The sequence below is a fragment of the Marmota marmota genome, unplaced genomic scaffold (genome assembly GCF_001458135.2).
Source record: "Marmota marmota marmota unplaced genomic scaffold, marMar, whole genome shotgun sequence".
Classification (NCBI taxonomy): domain Eukaryota; kingdom Metazoa; phylum Chordata; class Mammalia; order Rodentia; family Sciuridae; genus Marmota; species Marmota marmota.
The window spans coordinates 49578266-49592297 of record NW_025999842.1 but is presented as its reverse complement, the minus strand read 5'-3'; the positions used below and the strand labels follow the sequence as shown (position 1 = coordinate 49592297).

General features: G+C 39.6%; 1 protein-coding gene across 1 annotated transcript in view; it reads left to right on the top strand.

Moving 5' to 3' along the window:
- Positions 1–14032, top strand: part of Slc18b1 (solute carrier family 18 member B1) — a 40772-nt gene that overhangs the window by 14173 nt on the left and 12567 nt on the right. Inside the window, exons 7-9 of the mRNA XM_048800488.1 lie at positions 4763–4899; positions 7701–7802; positions 10517–10608. Of these exons, the coding sequence (XP_048656445.1) occupies positions 4763–4899; positions 7701–7802; positions 10517–10608 (331 nt within the window). The remainder of the gene's footprint in view (positions 1–4762; positions 4900–7700; positions 7803–10516; positions 10609–14032) is intronic.

Sequence of the window (14032 nt, the reverse complement as noted above, 5' to 3'; positions counted from 1 at the left end):
CGAGCCTCCTCCCTGTATATATAAGAACATATCTAAATTAGAGTCATGGATATGCCAATCTGTTACAACTTGGTGGGTTCCTGTGCTTTCCATCAGAAGAGTCAGTTGAGGATACAACTATGATGGGAAGAAACTCTTTTTGGGGACTTCTTGCTTGAGCAGAGGGGAGACAGCATTGAGCCAGAGAGTGTCAGTCTGGCTTTCTAGACAAAAGAAAGAGTTAGTTTTATTCATATGAAAGGGCTGCTTGCAGGGATGGGCTAGAGTCTAGGAATTTTAATTGGTTTTGGGTACATTTTCTGAGTCTCTTTCTTTGTGGATCCTGGGCAAGCACTTTAACCTTGAGGGAGGCATGGTTAGCCTGGGGTCAGAGTTGCTACAGTTAAGAGAACATAAGGTCTGTGGGGAAAAAACATGTCCTGCGAGTAACAAGTTAAGAGTCTGGGAAATTGCTGTTTGAGTGACTCCTCAGCAGTTTTATCTTCTGTGTTATTTGTCCTTGAAGAGTCCTGGCAAGAGGGTATCCTGACTTTAATGATGCACCTGGCTTTTGAGATGGATAGGTGCTTGTCAGTGAGAGGGCAGGGAAAGATACATACCATACTTTTTTTTAAAATTATTTTTTTAGAGCTTTATACTTACACATAGTTGTTGGATGCATCTTGACAATCTCATACATGAACTGGAAATATATTCCAATTCATGATTCCCCCATTCCCTCTTCCCTTTTCCTCCCACNCCTCCCTCCCCTCTCCTACCCTCCCTCCCCTCTCCCATCCTCCCTCCCCTCTCCCATCCTCCTTCTCTACTCTATTGACTTCCTTTCACTAGTCTGTTAGTTTATATTTGATTGCATACCATACTTTTAGTAGCTAACAGCCATGAGTTAAGGTCCCTGAAGTGCATTTGCTCTTTTCCAGGGATGGGGGGATTTGACTGTCTCCGTTCCCTCCTCAGAGTTTTTACTTCTTTAATCTTAAAGGGTGATGCTCTTCATGGGGGTCCCTGACCTCCTCAAATACTCTTATTAAAATCCTTAAATCCAATAAGTTCAACAGACCAATCCTACCTCCTGGAGATTATAGTTAATAAAAATATTTTGTATACAGTGGTCCCCCTTTCTCCATGGGGCATATGTTTCAAGTCTACCTTTGGATGTCTGAAATCATGGATAGTACCAACCCCTATATACAATCTATTTTTCCTACACATACATACCTATGATAAAGTTTAATTTTCTTAATTAGGTACAGTGAGAGATTTAACAATAATAACCAATAATAAAATAAAACCATTGTTTTAGCTATACTATAATAAAACATTTAAAATTTATGAATTATTTCTGGAATTTTCCATTTAACGTTTTCAGACCACAGTTGACCATGAAGAACTGAAATCTAAAACTGCAGATAAGGAGGGACTAATGTACTTGAAAATTGCTAATAGAGGAGATTTTTTAATGTTCTCACCACAAGAAAATAAGTATTTAACACATGTTAAATAAACTTGATTTAGCCATTCCACAGTGTATATATGTACATCAAAAGTATATACAATTTTACTCCTTACTTTAAAAAAATTGAAAAAAAAATTCAGATTAACCAAGTACAAACTTTATCCTGAAAGCCATTAGGAGCTATTGTTAGATTTAGGTACAGGGGTCACTTTCTCTGGAATCTCGCCTCCCACACTTCCTAACAATTATTTATACTATAAGACTTAATTTGTATTACCTCTTCTGGGGAGTTTTCCTAAGTGTTGTTTACCATTGGAATAGACATTCAGTAAGTAGTGCTGCAGTGCTTAGATTTTTGTCCTGTCCTCCAACACCTAAGGACTCCCCCATCTCCCCATCTCTACCTGAAGCTTCAGGGCAGGCATTGTCAACCAGGGAGTCACATCTCTCCAAGAAGAATATATCAGAATATGGAGGAAACTGAGGGAATATCCAGGTAGCTTTGAAACACTCCTCAGGTAATTCTACTGAGCATCCCTTGAGGTCAACTTTAATTGATTAACTAATAATGTGTTCCTTTCCATAGATTTTTTTTTCTTTAATTTTTATTGTTGGTTGTTCAAAACATTACATAGTTCTTGACAAATCATATTTCACACTTTGATTCAAGTGGATTATGAACTCCCATTTTTACCCCGGATACAGATTGCAGCATCACATCGGTTACACATCCACTGTTTTACATATTGCTATACTAGTGTCTGTTGTATTCTGCTGCCTTTCCTATCCTCTACTATCCCCCATCCCCTCCCCTCCCATCTTCTCTCTCTACCCCATCTACTGTCATTCATTTCTCCCCCTTGTTTTTTTTTCTTCCCCTTTCCCCTCACTTCCTCTTGTATGTAATTTTGTATAACCATGAGGGTCTCCTTCCATTTCCATGCAATTTCCCTTCTCTTTCCTTTTACTTCCCACCTCTCACCCCTGTTTAATGTTAATCTTCTTCTCATGCTCTTCCTCCCAACTCTGTTCTTAGTTACTCTCCTTATATCAAAGAAAACATTTGGCATTTGTTTATAGATGTTTTTAAGGGAACCATTTATGTCGCAATGGTTTCTGTTCTACCTTAACATATATTAATTTTTGCATGTATGATAAAGGTAGCCAATTAAAATTGGAATCTTTAGTAATTCTTATTTTAAAGGTGAATAATAAAGAGTATATATAACTCAATATTCACACCCAACCATCTCCCAGCTGACAATACCTCACAGAGCCACATGGTGGTGCTAGTTCTCCTAAATTGAACTACATGCTGTTTCTGAAATGAAACATGGTGACTGTGCTGAGATTTGCTTCCCTGTTAAATACTTAATTGGTAAATTAAAAAACTAGCATGAGGTTTAACTTCATCTGCTGTATCCTGAAAAAGTCTTAAGCATAGTACTTAAAATAGTTGAATCACTCCGTGGATTTTTTTGTGCTTTGCCCCATACTTAATCATTATTCAACAAGTCTTTTCATTTATTTAATCATTTATGTGGTGCAGAGGATCGAACCCAGTGCCTCACATATGCTAGGCAAGCGCTCTAACACTAAGCCACAACCCTGGCCCTCAACAAGTATTTTTAGAGTGATTAGCTGTGCTAAGTGCTGCAGGAGAAATGAGGGCTGATATATGAGGGCTGATCCTCGCCCTCAAAGAACTTCCATGTTCAAATCCAGCATGGTATCTGGATAGGATTGCTGTGGCCACCTGCTAACTATCCCCCTCCATGGGGCCACAGAACGATCTCTCTGAACCACACATTTATTCTCATTCCCGGCCTGAAATCCATAGTGTTTCTCAGGCTCCTTGGCTGGGTTCCCAAGGTGTGATCTCTGCCCACTACCTTGGTGTCTTCTGCCTAATCTTGATCTTCCGAGTGTACTTTTTCTCTTTCATTTTCTCACACACAAAATAGTTTTTTCTCGCTTCTAAGTCTTTAAATAACATGCCTGAATTATTCTTTCTTCCTTCTTTACTTGCTCTTCTCAAGCTCATTCTTTAGGCTCCAGCTTAGATATCACTACTTTAAAAGCCTTTCTTGTGTAGCTCTCTGATGCATTTTTAAGACAGCTCTCTCATATCCCATCCCCTTTCGGATTCCATCCTAGCTATCTTCACCCCTTGTTGTAACTTTTCTGCAAGGATGGTGTCTGGAACTGTCTTGTTTATCCTTGTGCATACAGTTTTGTGTGATGCCTGGCTCAGCAAAGATTTTGCTCAGTAAATTAACTGGAAGAAAGTCATCAAACAATAGTAAACACAAAGGGAAATATGATTTCAGTGTTAAATTATGTAATATAGATTGGAAGTGCAGTAGGAAACCAGAGGAAGGTAAAATCAATGAGTTAGGGCTAGAGCCAGTTCTTATAGCATAAACAGAATTTGAAAAATTAGCAAGGAAATAAGAAATGGGTCATGCAGTACTTGTGGAGGCTTGGAGAGAACCGTGCCTGATGCTTGAAACAGTGAAGAAGTAGGGGTTACTTACTATTGAAGAATGGTAGGGAATGGGATGGGAGTTCATTTGAACTTACACCTTGGATGTTAAAAGTAATTCCCATAAGGTCAGTAGCCCCACTTACAATCTAGTGTTTGCTTTGCCAACAGAAAAAGACATAACTTTTTTTTTAAATTAATGCAAGTTTCTCCTTAAGCACACCCATATTCTTCCTTGGTAAGGAACTGGTGATACTTTTCCCTGTGTCAAATCAAACTCTGCACATTCTCTATCCTATCAAGGGGAGGCCTTACTTCTCAGTTATAACCTAAAACCTGAGACCTCTTCTTCTACTCACATTCTGATTCCAGTTGATTCTTTTTGGGTTTGGGAATTTTTTTTTTTGTTGTTGTTACTTTTTTTTGAACCAGGGTTGCTTAACCATTGAGTCTCATCTCAAGCCCTTTTTATTTTTTACTTTGAGACAGGGTCTCACTCAGTTGCTTAGGGCCTTGCTAAGTTGCTAAGGCTGGTCTTGAACCTGCAATCCTCCTGCCTCAGCTTCCTGAGTTGCTGGGATTACAGAAGTGCACCCCCACACCAGTCTGGAAACTATTTTTTATAAAACGAAATGTGACCTCTAGACTTGAGTAACTCATGTACAAAGATAGGTGATATATAATTTTAGATGAACTCAGAGGTTCCAAAGTTATTTTGATTACTATAAAAGGATGGCCTTACCAATATGACTTTTAAAAATAAGTTATAAGATAAAGAGATGTGTCTATGATTTATTCCTTTTTTTTCATTTTTACTCCAGAGGCTGATCCAGGTGAACACTCATTCTGGAAACTTGTCACTTTACCGAAAGTTGGCCTGATAGCCTTTGTCATCATCTCTCTCAGTTCCTGCTTTGGCTTCCTTGATCCGATTCTGTCTCTCTTTGTTTTGGAGAAGGTAAGTAACATGAGTGTCGAAGAGCTCTTCTTTGTGACAGGTGGATATAATTGCATGCTCCTGGGCTCTTCCTAGGGAAAGACCTTACTGACTGTGAGAGGAGGTGGAATGGGAGATGCACATCAACGTACCCTGTGCCTTCCCTGTGTGATTTGAGCTAGGGATCTGATCCTTTCACAAACGCCCAAAATGTTGGTCTCCTTTCCAAGACCTTGCTCATGTCATTATAGGACTGGCTTGGGCATCGTCCATACTGCTTAACAAAGACACATTTCCTGTATTTGTTTGAGTTCCAGGGAGGCATGAAGGGTACTCATTAGCTCATTTGATATGAGGTGTACTCCTCCAGCAGTCTCTCCTGATCCCCTTTCTTTTTAGTTTATTTGATACAATCAATGTAATGATGACTTTGAACTATATCAGTCTGGGATGGGAGAAAGCAACCAAGAATCTCCTGTGCTACAAAGTTGAGTTCTAAATGTCTGTTGGCCTAGAAATTCATTCTTAGATTTTTTTTTTCTTCTCTCTTTTGTGTGTATAGTGTTAGGGACCAAACACAGGACCTTGTGCATGCTGGTCAAGTGCTCTACCACTGAGCGACATCCCCAGCCCCTCCCTGCTTTTAGATATTTATGAAGAAAGATAATGATGCAGCCAAGTTAATTACTGGAGAATTAATATGTGTCTATAGAGACAAAAACATACTAACTTTAGCTCACACTGTCCTTATATAAAGCATTAAAATTAAACAGTACCATTACTGGAAATGTAAGTTTCAGTAAAGTTTCTAATATGGTAATTTCATGAGCTTTCTGATCATTGACCTAGTGTATAATATATGGATTAAACTTAGATTTTCTTATAATTGCACATTACCCCTTGAAATCACTAAAGACAATTTTGAGAATTTCACAGAAGAACTTGGGAGACCTTGTGCTGTTCCAAGGTTTAGAGAATAATTTGAAATGGCCCTTAACCCATGAGATCAATGAAGTCCATAATAAACATAATGAAAATACTGTGTGTTTAGGGTTTCACAATCCATCCACGTCTTCAACAACATGCCCCTTTGAGGCATTTTTCTGTGCTCTTAATAAGTTGTGTCTACACACACACACACACACACACACACACATATCTGTAACTGATCTTGGAGAAACTCAAGTTGTTTATAGCTTAGAATAAATTTTTGTTAAAAAAGATTGGTTTTGCTCCAGAAAATAGTGTATTCAAAAGGGAAGAAGACGAGAGGAGGTTTCTCCAAAGACCACTGTAGTTGGCCCATTTGTAGCATGAGAGGTTGGGGCACCCCTGCTTGTTCCTATTCGTTTGGCATCAGACCCATTGTGCCCTCAGGGGTGCTGGTGGGTCTATTGCTTTTTCTTCCCTGCTTCAAGCAAGTGCTGCTGCTCCATCCTGCTAGCAAACTCCAACCTAAGTAATCTGTAGACGTTTATTTTCCTGTTTGCCCATCAACATTTTAAAAATTGTTTTTCTTCTGATAGCTTATATTTTTAAAATTGGCAGTTTGCTGTAGGATCACTGGTTGTGTAGACTCGTGGATTAAGATGGTGCTACTCTTTACCCTTCTAGTCGTAAAATAAGAAGAGGAAAATTCCGGGCTCTTGTATCTTGTTACTATCTTTAAAGGATTAATTTCTTAACATGAGCTAGTATTTGTCATACAAACTCATAAATATATTGATTATATCTTGACTTGTTAGATAAGGAAAGTGAAAACTGTCCCATCCGGCAGGACACATCAACGTGGGCAGCGAACCTAGATGGGGAGGAATGAAGGGACAAGAGACACAAGGTGACAGCAAGACAGGGGTCTGATCAAGCTGCAAACTTTTATTGTTCACACAGGGGTATTTATATGCCGGGGATGGGGAAGCTCTGTAATCAGCAATTGCTGGATGTGGGTGGTAAAACTGCCAGGTGCAAGATGTCTGATGATCCTGATAACCACAGGATGTTCCAGGGAGATAGGTGGCTGCAGGATGCCTCCCGGGCAGGATGTCTCCCAGGGGGCTGTCAGGCTAATCTTTGAAGGAGAATTTCCTTCTAGTCCCTGACAGAAAACAATTTAGATACCACTCCCAAAGATATCAATATCAGGTTGGCAATATTATCAGATTTGTATAAGAGCTTACTGTTTGAAAATTCTTTTAAAATGGATCATGTCTTATACATTTAAATTAGATATTAATATTCTTTTGAGATGGAGAAAGTAGATACATCAGTGGTTTTCATACCAGTGGACCCCCAAGTGCAGTCTGTGGATTATGAGTATCAGTGATGCTGATTAGAAATACACATCCTCAGGCCCCATTCCATTCCCCAATTTCTGAATCACAAACCCCAGGGCTTAGATCCAAGAACCTGTTTGAATAAGTTCTCTATGTAATTTTTATGTACACAAAAAAATTGTGAAACACTGGATTAGACATTAAAATGCTATAATCCATACAAACTAAATTATGTTTTTTTTCCATATTTTTATTGATGCATTATAATTATACATAATGGTGGAATTCATTGTTATGTATTCATCTAACTGAATATGATTAATATCAGAAATTACAAAGCAAAACATCTACATCTGCCAGAGGTAGACGGGTGGCGGGGGAGTCACCCAATGTTCAAAAACTAAGACAAAAATTAGGAATACTGCTGCGTGTTTATCAGTAGAATCGTGGTAATAGTAAGAGTTGAAGAAATGACAGGCGGGAGAGGTGGATGCTTGGTTTTTGAAAATGACTTAACCATGTAACTTGAATGTAGGGTTTGTTTTTCAGTTTCATTTACCAGCCGGATATGTGGGACTGGTCTTCCTGGGTTTGGCACTATCCTACGCCATTTCTTCACCACTCTTTGGCCTGCTAAGTGATAAAATGCCGGTATGTACACCTCATTTATATGTGATCTTTTATATCAGTGATCTTCCAACTGTTCCTTTAAAAATAAAGGTCCATTGATGAAAATTGACACACTCAATTGGACTGCTAGAGAAACTCCAGTGTCTTCTGCAGATTCACTTTTAATTGCTTAATCTGGGAAAAGAGAAGTCTTATGTTAAAAGGATTATACTTTCTATTGTGTATATATGCCATATTTTTTTTAATCCATTAATCTATTGAAGGGCATCTAAGTTGGTTGCACAGTTTAGCTATTGTGAATTGTGCTGCTATAAACATTGATGTAGCTGTGTCCCTGTAGTATGCTGTTTTTAAGTCTTTTGGGTATAGACCAAGGAGACGGATAGCTGGGTCAAATGGTGGTTCCACTCCCAATTTTCCAAGAAATCTCCATACTGCTTTCCATATAGGCTGCACCAATTTGTAGTCCCACTAGCAGTGTGTGAGTGTACCTTTTTCCCTACATCCTCACCGAAACTTATTGTTGTTTGTATGCATAATGGCTACCATTCTGACTGGAGTGAGATGAAATTTTAGAGTGGTTTTAATTTGCATTGTGGCATATATACACAATGGAATATTACTGAGCAATAAAAGAGAATAAAAACATGGCATTTGCAGGTAAATGGATGGAGTTAGAGAAGATAATGCTAAGTGAAGTTAGCCAATCCCAAAAAATCAAATGTCGAATGTTTTCTTTGATATAAGGAAGCTGATTCATAGTGGGATGGGGAGAGGGAGCATGGGAGGAATAGACAAACTCTAGATAGGGCAGAGGGGTGGGAGGGGAAGGGAGGGGGCATGGGGTTATTAATGATGGTGGAATGTAATGATCATTACTATCCAAAGTATTTGTATGAAGATATGAATTTGTGTGAATATACTATGTATACAACCAGAGATAGTGTTCTATATATGTAATAAGCATTCTGCTGTCATAGGTAAATAAAAAATTTACATAAAAACATAAATTTAAAAAATCAACCAAAAAAAAAATGGATTATACTTCCTAAAGGAAAAACTCTTGGGTGCAGGAAAAAAAAAAAAAAAAAGATTAATCAGAGTTCTGGAGGTTCTGACCGGATTTGATCAATTGAGAGGTTGTCCTTTATGAGGAGGTAATTTAGGGTTTCTGGGGGAATGAAAGGATTGGCATGTAAGTATGCATTGATTATCTTATATCCTGTAGTCACCTTAATGGAAAATTCTGTTTGTTCTCTTTTAAGTAAGCCTAACCTATTAAATCCAGGTAACTAGTATATAGAACTAGTACTGTTCATCAAATCTCACATTTCTGTGGCTTTTTCTATGACTTTGGTACTTATACACATTTTCCTTTCTATGGATTAAGCACTTATTTTTTGCATTTTCTCTTTTGCAGTTTTCTCAATATTTTCTTTTCTTTTTTTGTTATTGGTACTGAGAACTGAACACAGAGCCTTATACATGCTAGGCAAGTGCTCTAACAGTACACTACACTCCAAGCCATTTTTATTTTTAATTTTGTGACAGGATTTTGCTGAGTTGCTGAGGCTGGCCTCAAACTGACATTCCTCCTGCCTCAGCTTCTCAGGTACCTGGGAATACAGGTGTGCACCACCACGCTCTGCTGTCCCTCTTCATTAGCTGTGCATATATATTTGTCAAGACCTACATTATGTGGGGATCACTTATTAACCCAAGTGACAAGGAGCCAGTGTCTTAAACAATGTTTGGAACTTGGTTTTAAGATGTAGTCTTATATAACTTATTATACCCCTGTAACTTTTAGGCTGATTCAAGTAATTCGTAAGGAATAATTTTACTGGATGCCATCCTAGGCTGCTCAGATTGCCATACAAAATATCATAAACCAGAAAGGCTAATAGAAAATAGAAGTTTATTTCTCATAGGTCTGGAGGCTGGCATAGGTCCCAGATTCAGGCACTGGCAGATTGGTATCTGATGAGGGCCCATTTTCTGATACATAAATGGTATTTTTTTAAAAGAAATTATTAAAAAAAAAATTTTGTAGTTGTAGATGGATACAATACCTTTATTTTACTCGTTTATCTTTATGTGGTGATGAGCATCAAACCCAGGGCCTTAAGCCCACTAGGTGTTGGGCAGGTAGAGTGCTAGGCAAGCACTTACCACTGAGCTACAACCCCAGCCCCCATAAATGGTATCTTTTCCCTATAACTTCATATGGAAGAAGAGGCGAAGGAGCTCTCTGTTGCCTCTTTTGTAAAGATACTAATCCCTTTCAGGAGGGCTCCATCCTCCTGATCAAATTACTTCCAAAGCCTCACCTCTGCATATGATTGCAGTGGGCCTTGGGGTTTAGCATGAATGTGGGGGGTACACATTCATTCACTCTGTAGCAGATACTTTTTAAAGATGATCAGTCTAGGTATTGAGGTGCTTGCTGAGTTCCTTACAGTGGCTACTTTATAAATTGCTCTATATTCAGAGTAGTTAATGATGTGCAAAATCTGCACTTCATCCCCTTCCTAAGGAATTCTTGTCCTTTATTCAATTTTCTATCCTATGGTCTACTGTCCTTGCTTTTGATTTTTTCATCTGCTTATTTTCTCTTAAATGTAAAGTTGCATTTGAATTTTCAAATATCATGACTTGTGTGCTTTAATGATTGTGTTTTATAATGTTTGAAGGGGAGTCTTTAAGAGTTTCTTTGGACTCTTTCTCTTTATCAGCATCTAAGAAAATGGTGTCTGGTTTTTGGAAACTTAATCACAGCAGGGTGCTACATGCTCTTAGGACCCGTCCCTTTCTTGCACATTGAAAGGTAATTTTTTTCTTCTATTTTGGACAAAATAGCATTAAAAATTATTTTTAAACAATGTTAATATAGTTTAATATTTAAAAATCCTTAATATTTAAATAATTACTTTGATTTAGGCCTATATTGAATTGTTTGTTATATTGACAGTATTTTACTTTACTAGAAGCTAGCATAGGTTCAAGCAAACAGAAATGCCTGAAATCTTTACCAAATGAGAAAAACACTTACCACTCCCTTGTTTGCACTCACTTTGAAAATAGGATTTGTTGCTGTTCACCTGGGGTTGATAATTCTTAGAATATATTTTTGTTTTTTCTATTTTTCTTCCTCTCTTCTGAGGCAGGGACCAAATCTTTTATTTCTGTGTCATCATTAGATGTATTCAATGCTCATTCAAGCTTGTTTATATAATTTATTTGCTAAAGTAAGATGAAAGTTTCTTAGACCTTTTTAGACACTTCCAGGTTAAGATAGACATCATGGAAAGAGAAGAATTTCAGTGTCTTTCAGACTTAAATTTGAATTTTCGCTTTGCCACTTAACTGGTCCTGTGAACTGGGGCAAACACAATTTTTAAGAGCCTCAATTTTCTTATTATTTACCAAAAGGAGCCAATGATTACAGTAACATTACAAGGATTAAATGAGATACTGGGGGTCAGGGAAGATGGCGGTGAAGGGAGTGCATCACCCCCGTGTACCGTGTCACTGTGCGGGAGAATGACGAGTTAGAACGGCTAAAAGCTATCTTGTTAGGAATTTCCAGCAAAATTGGGGTGCTCCAAAACCTAGAGGAAGGATTTCCATCGCCCGAGGATTAGTTACTGGGGCTCAAACGCAAGCGATTTGTCCGCACTGAGGGTCAAGCTGCTTATTCAGCAAATCGCCCCGCTGCTAGAGACTGCGGCACGCGCCGGGAAACGAGCTAGCAATGCAAAGATACGGCACTGCGGATTCTGCGGGCTCCTGCCGGCTGTGCCCTCACTGTGCTCAGTGCTGAATTCTGGGTTTGAGACGGGGAAGGAAGCAGTCCAGTTCGGTTCTCCACACCGGTCAGACCACCGAGGAAGCCAGCGGCCACCATCTTAGAGAGCTGACGTCACCATCACCTGTTTTCGACTGATCGCAGCTCATTCAGCTATAGAACAGGTAATTTCAGGCTGCCGTTCGCCTGCATCTCGCAGACATACTGCTCAGGCTCAGTGCTAAAGAACCCGCGGAAACTGCTTCTCGGAGCCTGCTCCTATCAGAACATACACCGAGCCCGGAGCGGCCGAAATCCGGCTCCCATTCGCCTGCGTCTCGCAGACAAACTGCTCTGGCTCAGGGCTAAAGAACCCGTGGAAACTGCTTCTTGGTCCGGGTCCTGCTGAATACTGTGGAGGTAAATGCCAACCGAGCCTTCATCAGCAGTGGCAACAGGATTGAGACAGGGCTTGAGAGGGCCGGTCAGGACCCACCCGTTGTTTTGGTCACCCGGCAAAGGGAACGAAATGCTGCCATTCACATGTGATACCAACATGGCAGAGATCTGGTGTCATCAGAAAGTGGCGGAGGAGATAACTTCATTGATACCAGCGGCGACAGGTGTGTAATCCCCTAGCCCCCCCCTCCACACAGCGGGGAAACCTCAAGGGCCCCTCCCAGCTCTCCCGTGAGCATGATAGTCAGACCGAGGGATTCAGGAGTGGCATGGGACCTGCGGCGCGGGACCCCCCGGGCTACCACTCCCACCAGCGCAGACAACTGAGGTCTCTTGCACCAGCTCCTGGGGGCGTGGCTACCGGAGGGCAAGCAAAATACGCCGAGGGCTCTCAGCCCCAATCTCCACAACCTTAGGGGCTGAGGGATTGGCAGGCAGGGATAGGGTGCCCAGTTGTTCAAGAAGATAGGGCTCCCGTGAGCAGCAGACCTGGCATGTAGCCAGTACTGTGGTGAGTGTCACCTGTGAACGGGGCCAGTGGCGAGGTGACTAGACACAAGAAACGGCCCGAGACACTCAGGAGTGGAGACCCGCCCAGTCGGGGAGGAGGAGCTGCTGCACAGTGATTGGTTCCCGCGCACTGAGAGGAGAAGCTTGGCCCGGTGGGCACAGCTCCACCTACTGGAAGAGAAGTTAATCGAACTCTAAGACTGCATTTTTTAATTTTTAATTTTAATTTTTTTTTCTTTTTAATTTTTTAAAATATTTTTTGTATTATTTACTTATTTTTTACTATCACTTTTTTGATTATTTTTTATTTTTTATTTTTTTTAAATTTTTTTCTTTTTTTATTCTCGATTTTTTTCTTTTGTCTTTTCATTTCTTTTCAATTTCCTTATTCCCCTTTCCTTGAATTCTATCTGTTTACTCTCATTCTCTTTAGTGACTTCTTCCCTTCCCTTCTAATACCTTTCCTCCCAAGCAATACGACGCTGTTTATGTGTAATTTACTAAATATGCATAGGTCAATGTTCCGAGGCGTTATATAGTGCTACCAAGACCTTAACTTCCCCCAAATACTCCAGACCATTCTCCTGTTAATATCCCTCGTCAGTAGAGCAACCTTCCAAGGTTGCCAAGAGATACTAACCTCAATACCACATCATTCGACCTAAATATAAGTCCCAAGACCAAACCGCAGACCGCTATATGCCATCAGAATCCGCACACAGTTTAGGAAATGAATGAATTTTACATTACAGTGCAACAAAACTCATCATCTCTAGTCATAGTCTCCCATCACAAAAGAGAGACCCCAGAGACACACAAAACCAAATAAATTTATAGGAGTAAACAGTAACTTAGCAGTCAAACAGAGCAAGAAGTAACATAAGCAGCATGAAAAAGCAAGGAAGAAAAGGAGTACAAACAATGCAGGACAGCCCAAATATACAGGAGGACCTAGAGGCATCAGAAAAATGGCCAAATAAAGAACTCAAAGAATACCTTAGACAGATGGAATGGAATCTTAGAGAGGATATGAAACAGCAAATTCAAACAATGAAAGAACTCATTGAAAATGAAATACACAAGCAAATAAAAGAAGCAAATAAGCATCTTTATCAGGAGATAGAGATTATAAAAAAAATCAAACAATAATTTTAGAAATGAAGGAAACTATAACCCAAATTAAAAACTCAATTGAGAGTATCACCAACAGAGTGGAGCAAGTAGAAGCCAGAACATCAGATAATGAAGACAAAATATATCATCTTGAAAAGAGCCTAGCCAACTCAGGAAGGCTGGTAAAAAATCATGAGAAAAACATCCAAGAGATATGGGATAACATAAAAAAACCAAACTTAAGAGTCATCGGGATAGAGGAAGGCATAGAGGTTCAAACCAAGGGAATGGACAACCTGTTGACTGAAATAATTATAGAAAACTTTCCAGACATAAAAAAGGAAATGGATGTACAAATTGTAGATGCATACAGGACACCGAG